Source organism: Apteryx rowi, unplaced genomic scaffold, assembly GCF_003343035.1.
Source record: "Apteryx rowi isolate R43461 unplaced genomic scaffold, aptRow1 scaffold_768, whole genome shotgun sequence".
In the NCBI taxonomy this organism is placed as follows: Eukaryota; Metazoa; Chordata; class Aves; order Apterygiformes; family Apterygidae; genus Apteryx; species Apteryx rowi.
In genome coordinates this window covers 206,542-215,812 of record NW_020451058.1, presented here as the reverse complement: position 1 = coordinate 215,812, position 9,271 = coordinate 206,542, and the positions used below count along the sequence as shown (strand labels likewise).

General features: G+C 71.8%; 3 protein-coding genes across 3 annotated transcripts in view; 2 read left to right on the top strand and 1 right to left on the bottom strand.

Annotated features, from left to right (window-relative positions):
• The window catches only part of LOC112976778 (E3 ubiquitin-protein ligase DTX1-like), an 11,510-nt gene extending 11,183 nt beyond the window's left edge, over nt 1–327 (top strand). The window contains exon 8 of the mRNA XM_026088361.1: nt 301–327. Within this exon, the coding sequence (XP_025944146.1) occupies nt 301–327 (27 nt within the window). The remainder of the gene's footprint in view (nt 1–300) is intronic.
• An 18-nt stretch (nt 328–345) lies between these two features.
• On the bottom strand, nt 346–7,365 carry RASAL1 (RAS protein activator like 1). Its single transcript, XM_026088360.1, has 17 exons — nt 7,301–7,365; nt 5,980–6,036; nt 5,607–5,720; nt 5,447–5,508; nt 5,228–5,357; nt 4,241–4,322; nt 3,987–4,124; nt 3,805–3,893; nt 3,464–3,581; nt 3,199–3,352; nt 3,014–3,078; nt 2,607–2,719; nt 2,265–2,457; nt 2,005–2,142; nt 868–1,191; nt 629–770; nt 346–512 (listed from the first exon to the last, which is right to left on the bottom strand). Exons 1-17 carry the CDS (start codon nt 7,363–7,365, stop codon nt 346–348), a joined length of 2,151 nt encoding a protein of 716 aa, XP_025944145.1.
• Nucleotides 7,366–7,767: 402 nt separating this feature from the next.
• The window catches only part of WSB2 (WD repeat and SOCS box containing 2), a 6,685-nt gene continuing 5,181 nt past the window's right edge, over nt 7,768–9,271 (top strand). Inside the window, exon 1 of the mRNA XM_026088358.1 lies at nt 7,768–7,840. Coding sequence (XP_025944143.1) covers nt 7,768–7,840 — 73 coding nt within the window. The remainder of the gene's footprint in view (nt 7,841–9,271) is intronic.

Genomic DNA, 9,271 nt, shown 5'->3' with positions numbered 1-9,271 from the left:
GAGGAAGAGGAGGAAAAGGAGGAGGAGGAGGAAGAGGAGGAAGAGGAGGAGGAGGGTGGGCGCAGCCCCGCGTGGGTGCCGGGCACGGGGGGGCACCGGGCAGGGGGCCGTGGAGGGACGGCGGTGGCACAGCTTGGCCAGGTAGGACCTGGTGGGGGGCACCGTGGGGCCAGGGCCTGGGCAGCCCAGTGCTCCCAGTACAGACAGGGCTGGGTACCACAGTCACCCCAGTACGGACAGGGCCCAGATACCCCCGCCGATCCCAGTACAGCCAGGCATGGGCGCCCCCAGTGTTCCCAGTACAGCCAGAGATGGGCAGCCCAGTGACCCCAGTGCAACCAAGGCTCAGTAGCTCCAGTGTTCCCAGTACAGCCAGGGCAGGGCACCTCCAGTGTTCCCAGTGCAGCCAGGGCAGGGGCCCCACCAACCCCAGTACAGCCAGGGCAGGGCACCCCCAGTGTTCCCAGTACAGCTGGGGCAGGGCACCCCAGTGGTCCCAGTGCCACCGGCACCTGGGAATGCCGGGGCTCAGGGCCAGACTCTCCCCCATCCSCAGGGCCATTCCCAGAGCGGGGGTCCCGGGGCGGTGGGTGCCCGGGAGGGGGGGTCCCCGGGGAGAGGGGGGCGCCCACCTTGCACCGGAGGTAGGTGGTGCGCAGCTGCCCGCCGCTGTCCTGCGCCACCACCTGCATGGTGTGCGGGTGCTGGAAGGCGCCGGCGTCGACGCGCTCCGCCGCCCGGATGCGCCGCACCGCGATGCAGCCGCCCGCCTGCGGGCACCGAGCCCCCCGCAGCGCCTCACTCAGGGGCCCAGCGGGGGGCTCTGGCGGGGACGGGGGGACGGGGGGACGGCGGGGCGCAGCCTACCTGCCGCTGGGGCGACTCGCCGTAGCGCAGCGCCTCGGCACTGAGCTGGAAGTAGTGCTTCTGGAAGGCGAAGCGGGGCAGCGGGCAGAGGCCCGGGGCGTCGCGCGCGTGCAGGTAGCCCTCCTTGATGGGGGGCGCGGGGGGCCGGGGGCCGCCCCCGCCGGCCGCTGCCCGCTCGCCCCCGGCGCCCTCCACGGCGGCGAGGCTGTCCAGGAAGGCCTCGACACAGGCGACGCGGGGCAGGAGGAAGGAGCGCAGCGGCGCCATCCACTGCTCCTTGCCCTGCTCCAGCTGCAGCCCCAGGTTGCCGATGCTCTGCAGGGCCTGGCGGGGTGGGGGGTGGCAGCGGCGGAGGGGATGGGGGGGGGACGGGGTGAGGCCACGGCGCCTGCCCGGCGGATGCTCCAGCTTTGCCTGGCAGGGATTGGGAACGAGGAAGCCGAGCGGGGGAGCGGAGCATCCTGGTGCAGGCGATGGGAACCCACCACGCTCCGTGTCCACCACGTGGCCTGGCACCACCAGGGCGGTGGCCTGGGACGGGACTGGGTGCGAGCTGGCTGCAGTGTGCAGCTGCAGCGGCAGCAGGGGCTCTGCTCTCAGTGGTGTCSCCAGCCCTCCATGGCGTCCCTGTCCCTCCCCAGTGTCCCTGTGGCTTCCCGGGGTCCCCACCCTCCTCGGGGTCTCCATCCCTCCCCAGGGTCCCTGTCTCCTTCTGGCATCCCCATCCTTCTTCAGGGGCCCCGTCCCTTCCTGGCATCCTTGTCCCTCCCTGGCATCGCCATCCTTCTCTGGGGTTGTTGTCTGTCCCTGGTGTCCCCATTCCCCCCTGGGTGTCCCCATCACTTTCTAGMATCCCTGTCCCTTTCCAGCATCCCCTTTCCTCCCAGGAAAGTTCCCAAGGGGAACTTTTCCACCCCAGGGTCCATGTCCCTCACTGGGGTTCCCATTCCTCTGTGGGGTCCTCATCCCTCCCCAAGGTCCCTGTCCCTCTGCAAGGTCCTCATCCCTCTCTGGGGTCCCCCTCCCTCCCCAAGGTCCTCATCCCTCTGCAGGGTCCCCATGCCTCTGCAGGGTCCCTGTCCCTCCCTGAGGTCCCCAACCCTCTGCGGAGTGCCCGTCCCTCCCTGGTCCCCGTGCCTTGGCCAGCAGGAGCAGCGTGCGGCTGGTGCGYGGGTCGGCGTGCTGCTCGCGGAGGCTGAAGAGCTTCGGGGTGAGGATGGCAGGGGCGAAGAAGCGGAGGAAGAGAAACCCACTGATGGAGATGTACCTCACCTCCTGGGAGAGGAGAGGAGCTCAGAGCCCTACCCGCGGCAGCAGCCCCGCGTAGGCTGGGGACTTCGGAGGCTTGGGGACACCCTGAGCCCCCCAGGTTTGCCGGCACTCGACTCCGTGCCCACCTCGTGCTCCGYGGAGGGGAAGCGCTCTTCCACCCGCTGGCGGAGCTGCTTGAAGGCCACTCGCATGACAAGGGGACACTTGTCCACGGAGCCCACGATGGCCTCGATGATGTCCCCCAGGTAGCCCTTCAGGAGCTCCAGGCTGCTCTCGCGCACCTGGGCCTCCGACAGGGACCCCTTGAACGAGATCCTCCTATGGGCACGTGAGCGTATGAGAGCCCCAGCACCCAGGAATGGGCCACCATGGACCCTCTGGGTGGCCCAAAGCCAACAAGGAGGCCCTGAGTCCTCAAAGCTGGCCGCTCGCTGGCTGCCCATGTCCCTGCAGTGCCTTGCACTCACCTGCTGCAGCTCAGCTCCATCTTACAGGGGTCCAGCTCCACGTACTTCTTCTCCTCAAAGATGCGGTCCACGATGGGCTTTAAGACCTCATGGAGATAGGGCATCCCCACCACCTGCGAGGGACAGCCCAAGGGGCACATGGGGAGGACTGGTGCCGCGTGGCTCTGGGAGCTGGAAAAGGCTCTCCGGGGCTCCTGAAGATGCCACCAGCTTTTCCCCAGCCTGAAGATATCAGTTTGTGCCTGGTGGTGCAGCAGGGCCAGCAGCACCTGGGCATTTGGGCGGGATGAAGATCCCCCCCGCCTGAGGTGGTGGAGACGGAGCCATGGTGGCGATGGAGGTGGCACCAAGCTGCGCCTTCCCGATCCGTCCCTGCTGACAGGGCCACGTCCCCCTCTCGCCCTCACCTTCATGAACTGCTCCACAGACTTGGAGGCCAACGAGTTGGAGCGGAAGAGGGTGTTGGGGTCCGCTGGAAGAGAGCAGAAGCCGTGGAGTGCCTGGGTCCCTTGTGGCCATGCCACCACCCCACGCCCGCAGTGATGCCCTCAGCCAGTCTCGCACCAGCGATGCTGTTGGCACTGGCACTTACTGGTCCTGGCCAGCTCGCGGACGATGAGGTAGTCCAGAAAGGGCACGGCCAGCCCCTGCCCCAGGAAGATCTTCACCAGCTTGGTGGCCACGTCCTGCTGGCTCTCCAAAGAGCTGACCTCCTCCAGGATGGCCAGCGGCGTGATGTCTTTGGGCTGGGTGGGCACAGTGAGACTGTGGGTGGGCTCAGAGCTGCCGCGAGCCAGGGGGGACACCCGGGCAGAGGGTCCCCCAGGGCACCCGCTTCCAGCAGGGCTGACACCCACCTCGCCCGGGTGGAAGATGGACTCCACGAGGAGCTCGATGAGGGGCTGGTAGTAGGTGGCGGGCAGGACCCTGTCCTCCACCAGCTGCACCTTGAGCCGCAGAGCCCCCAGCCGGCCCCTGCAAAGAGAGCGGGAGATGGGGGAGCTCAGCTGGACCCTGTGTCCTGTTGGTGACCCACATCTCCAGACCTCACCACCCCCATCCCTCTGTCCTGTCCCTCTTCCCCATGAGGACCAGCGATGGCAGAGCCCCCCAGCCTCCCAGTCCTTCACCATCCCCCGGAGCTGCTCCTGCTGGCATTCCTAGCATTCCCAGGGCCACATGTGCTGCCCTGGCTCACCCGGCATCCTCCGCGGTGCTGGGGAAGGGCAGGAGCGGGAACCAGCCCTTGGTGGGGGCCTTGCAGATGGCATCCAGGGGGAACTCAACCTGCGGGGCCGGAGGGCAGGACATCAGCATCCCGCCGTGTCCTGCGCCGTCCCCGATGCCCGTGCCATGCCCGGCGGCCCGGGGGGTCCTCACCCGTCCCAGGAAGTCGTTCTTGCCCACGATGTCCCAGTCCCACACCTCCACGCTCAGCACGGCCTCCCCCAGCTCCCCGGCCGGCAGCTCGAACTCCAGCACCTCGTCCCAGCGCGGGAAACGAGTTTTCTTAACGACCTGGGAGGGGGACGGAGGCGGTGGCTGGCGAGGGACGAGGTGCCCACGGCCCCCCCACGCCAGACTCCCCTGGGCAGCTCCCGGGGGCCGCTGCGCCCGCCGGCACCCCGACTCACGGCGGTCTCCAAGGTGCGCCCGCAGCACGACACCCGGGCAAAGGGGTCCGAGGTGCCCGAGAGGTCTCGTGGGGCCAGGTCCCTGTGGGGGGGGGGGGTCACAGGCAGGCTGAGCCCCGGGACGCTGCTGTCCCCGGGCAGGCTGGTGTCCCCGTGGCTTGGAGGCACCCAGCACCATCTAGACACACCGATGTACCCGCGGGTGCTGCCTATGGTTTGGGGGTGCCAGACCCCAGCGGTCCCCTGCCCCGTGTCCCATGTCCCAGCCCCTCCCCATCCAGCCCCCAGCCTGGGAGAAAGTCCCGCGGTGAAAACAGGTCCCCGTTCCCCGGCGGTCCTGCCCCCCCTCCCCCCCCCCCCCCGCCCCCAGGGCGCGGCAGGGTACCGGGTGCCCCCCCCCCCGGTCCCCAAGGCCATCCCGTCGCCTTGGTACCCGCTTCGGTCGCCATGGCAGCGGGATGCTGCCTCTGCTGCCTGCTCCTCTCCCACGGTCCTCGCGGCTGGCAGGCGTGTGCGCGGGGCACGGGCGCGCACACGCACACGCGCGCACACGCGCGCACCCCTGCCCGCTCCCGGCCCCGGCTCGGCCCGCCCCAGCCCTGCCCGTGCCTCAGTTTCCCCCGCTGAAGCCGTTTTGATGTCCCCGGGGGAGCAACGCAGCGCAGGCGCCGGCCGGGCTCACTGGGAATGTCCCCAGGGAACGCCGACACCGTCCTGGTGCCCCGCGGGCGCCCGGCTCTGCCCCTTGTCCCCTGTCCCCGAGCTGCCACCTTCCCTCTGCCTGAGCGGGGGCTGGTGCTGAGACAGCTGGGCATTCACCCCTCCGGAGCTGAGACCCCACAGCGTCGTGACACGTGGGTTAGAAGCAGAGACGCTTTAGCCAGGCGGGACGTGAGCCCCGCGACGCTGCCGCGCCGGCCACCTCCTTCTCCTGCCACCCGCGCTCGCGGCGCGGCTGCACCCCGCGGCGGGCAGCTCGCCCGCTACCTGGCCTCGACGAGGCGGCACCGCAGCGCCCGGGGGCCCCGCCGCTGCGGCACCCGCAGCTCCACGTGGATCTCGCCCTGCACCTCCTCGTCGGGCTCGACGGGCGCCAGGCTGAGCCAGCCGTCGATGCCTGCCGAGGGCGACGGCGGGTGAGCGGGCGCCCCGCGGTGCCCGGTGGAAACCCCCCCCCCCCACGCTGGGTGCTGCCCCCCCGCTCACCCCGCGGCTCGGACAGGATCTGCTCCCGGCTCAGCGAGATTTTGCCGATCACGTCGTCCTGCCTGCGAGGGGACAGAGGCGGCGGGGTGTGTGTGGGGGGGGATGGAGAGGCCGCGGTGGCACCCACGGGCGAGGTGGCCCGGCCCCGCCGTCCCCTTACCCGACGGTGTCCTCGTCCAGCACGTAGACGGCGAGGCGCTGGAAGCCCAGGGGCAGGCGCAGCGTGTACTCCTCGCCCCAGAAGGGGTTCAGGCTCCTCCACACCGTGGCCGTCCTGGCGGCGGAGCAAAATTTAAGGAGAGCCGCGGGGGGGCCGGCGTTTGGGTGCCCAGCACCCAGMCAGCACCCAGGAGCGGGCACAAACGGGCTCGCCTGCGCATGGGGAAACTGAGGCAGCAGCGGCAGCTCTGTGCCTGGAGGCCACGGGTGCAGCTCCGGGGGTTTTTTGCATCCCCCTCCGCTGGGATTCGGCCCCCCCCCCGCCACCCCCAGCCCCCCCCCCCAAAAAAAAAAACCCCGGCGGCCCCGCGTACCTGGCCACCACCTCGTTGTCCACCTTGAGCAGGCAGTAGGGATCGCTAGAGCCCGACCTAGCCGCGGGAAGCAGACGCGCAGGCTCAGCCGGCCCCCGCGCAGGGACGCCCCTGCACCCCACGGCTCCGCCAGCCTCCCCACGCGGTGTGTCCCGTCCCCCCCCGCCCCCCGGCATCGCCCCCGCGCGGGGTCCCAACACTCCGCTCAGCACCCGGGCACGGTGCCGGACCTGGATGGCCCGTGTGGGTGCTGCTGTCGCCCGCAGGGATTCCTGCCCCGACACCCCCCAAAAAAGCCCCCGGTCGGACCCGTGCGCGCTGGGAAGACCCGGGACCCGCGGACACTCCGCATCGGCTCCGCGCCCTGGCACTTTTCGGAAGCATCAGCTCAAATCCTATGGAAGCAGCAGCTCTGGGCTCTCCCGCGGGAGGCGAACTGAGCTGCACRGTCTCAGCTGCACCCGAGGGTCGGGCTCCCTCGGCCGAGCCCCGCGTCCCCAGCCCCGCTCCGGCCCCGTTCCCCGCGGGATCCCGTGGCTGGCGAGCGGCCCAGCCGAGCCCGAGTTTCTGTAGCAACCCCCTTCCCGGTGTCACGGCGCCCCGGCTGTCGCGGTGTCACCGTGCCACCACGCTGGAGGCTTCGCGCCTGGCCCAGCGCCCTCCCTGAGCTTAACCCCTCGTGGCACGGAGCCGCCGGCGTGGGGCAGCCGGGGCCCGTCGGGCGGCGTGGCGAGACCCAGCGCCCGATCCCGGGGCCGGGTGCGCTTCCCGGTGGGGAAACTGAGGCAGGGAGCGCCCGGCGGCGGCCCCGCGGTGCCAGGCTGGCGCAGGCGGTGCTGCCAGCGCCGCCGAACCGTGTCGGCAGCGTAGGAGGAAGCGGAGCTGCCGGCCAAGCCGGATGGGGCTCCGTGTCCCCCCCCCTCCCTCCCCGGCGGGGACGCGCGTGGGGTGCCAGGCTCGGGGTGGGGGTGGGGGCCCAGTGCCAAACCGGTGGTTTTGGGGGGCTGCCTGTGCCCAGGGCTCAACCTGCCCTTGGGGCCCCTCCTGGCAGACCCCCGCCATCCCCGGCATCAGCAGGTCCTGTTCTGCTCCCCTTGCACAGAGCCGCCCCCCCCCCCGGACCCACAGGGGTGGGGGGCACCCAGGCACCCCCAGGCTGCTGGGGGGCAAAGCCTGCTGCTGGCACGGGTGCAAGCGGGGAGCCCCCAAATCAAGGGGGAAAGCTGGGCACCCAGGTCTCCCCCCCTGGCAACATCCTGGGGGGGGGGGAATGGGGGGGAATCAGGGTGGGGGGGCAGAGGGAGACCCCAGCCCCACTTACACGTCCTTGGCTGGCAGGTCCTTCCCCTCCACCACGCGGCAGTGCAGGGAGGTGGTTTGGGCCATGCCGGCGGCGGGCGCCTAGGAGCCCCCGGGGGGCTGCGCGCGGGCGACGGCGGCGAACCCGGCCGGGTGGCCCCCCCACACCCCCCTCCAGCCGTGCCCCCCCCCGTCGCTTTCCGTCCACCGCCGCGGCTTTTCGCCTCCTCGCGCCGCCCGTGCTCGCTCCCGCGCTCCCCACCTGCGCTCGCTCCCGCGCGGGGCCCCGGGCGAGCTGGATCGGTGCCCGCCGACGTGGCCGCTGCCGCCCGCCGCGAGCCGGAAACCCCGGGGAAACCGAGGCACGGGGCGATGCCGGTGGGGGCCGCTGAGGCCTCGGCCCTGGATTTGTCCCCCCCCCCCGTGCCCACACTGGGCACCCCCGTCCCTGGCCAGCCCCAGTGGCCTCCCTGACCCCGGGGTGCGGCAATGCCCGATTTCAGTGCTGGAGAGGCCGAGCGGGGTGACAGTGCCGGCTCGGGGGCTCTCGTGGCGGTGGCACGTGGGGTCCCCCCCAAAGCCGGGAAGTTGAGGGCCCGTGCACGGAACCACTCCGAGTCAGGGCTCGCTTTTGGGTGCCCCGGGGGGGGGTGCACCTTCGAGCACCCATGCCATGGGGTGGGAACCACCGTGGGGCAACCCCCCCCCCCAGGGAAACCCCCGGGGCAGAGGGGGGGGGTCCAGCCCTGTGCGGAGCTTCCCCCCGCACTCGGGGCAGCAAAACCATGAGGCYGACGGAAAGGGCCCGGCCGAGCAGCACCCCGCTCGCGCTGGCTTCGGCCACGGAGAGCGGCTCCGGGTGCGGAGCGGCTCCGGGTGTGGGGTGTCGCGGGGGGAGGGCTACTGCCCCAGCTGGGGGCACAATTTGGGGAGGCGGCGGGGCAAGCAGCCTGCTCGGGGGGCAGCACCCCCCTTGCATGGCCATCCCTGGGCACCCTGCTGTGGGGCTGGGCACCCTGCTATGGGACTGGGCACCCCGCTATGGGACTGAGCACCCCGCTATGGGACTGGGCACCCCTCCACAGGACTGGACACACAGGGGCCACCCGGTCCTTGCCCCCAGCCTGCGGGGGGGGATGCTCAGAGGCAGAGCAGCGGCCCAGGGACCCTCGGGTGCCCATGGCCATGGCATGGCGCAGAGGAGATGGCGGGGAGGCGCGGAGGTGACCGCGCTTGTGGCYCCGAGCGCCATGCGCTGGCTGGGGCTCTGCGAAGGGGCCAGCATGTGTGTCTCCGTCCTGGATCCCTGTTTCTGTCCCTGGGTCCCTGGGGCGTCCCTGCCAGGGYGGGCGTCACTGTGGGGGCGCCGGGTCCCCGGGGTGTCCCTGCCGGGGCAGTGCTTTGGGGGCCGGGGGCTCTGGGTGCCCCGGCTGCTTTGGGGGGCAGGGGGCCRCAACAGCCTCGGCCGGTGGCTCCCGGGGGCTGGCAGCTCCTCCAGGCCTGATCCCCGTCCCCTCCGGAGCGGGTCACAGCACCTGGAGTGGAGGTGGCTGCAGGGCGAGTGGGGCTGGAGGAGGGCGAAGGCCTCGGCGCGGTGCCGGACTCGGCGGCTTTCCGTTCCCTGTCCGACCCGTTCCCGGGTGGCTTTCGCGTGCTGCCACCCTCGGAGACGGGGACTGACTGCGGCGGGGGCCACGGAGCAGGTGCCGGGGGCTCCGCGGGGAGGCAGCGGGATTCCCGGGCATCGGAGCCGAACGGCGAGGTTGCGCTGCGGCCCGTCCTTGCCCGGAAGGCGCCACTGGTGGCCCCGTTGTCCCCAAGCCGGGGGGGACAGCGCGGGACCCCCCCGGCCCCAGAGGCGGCGGGGACGAACGGGGGTGAACGGGGAGGAACGGGGGTTCGGGTCCGTCCCCGGCGCGGGGAGGGGAGGCCTGCTGCCTCCCGCCAGGCCCCGCCGGTGACCGGGGGCGGGGGGGTCTCTCAGCCCCGGGGG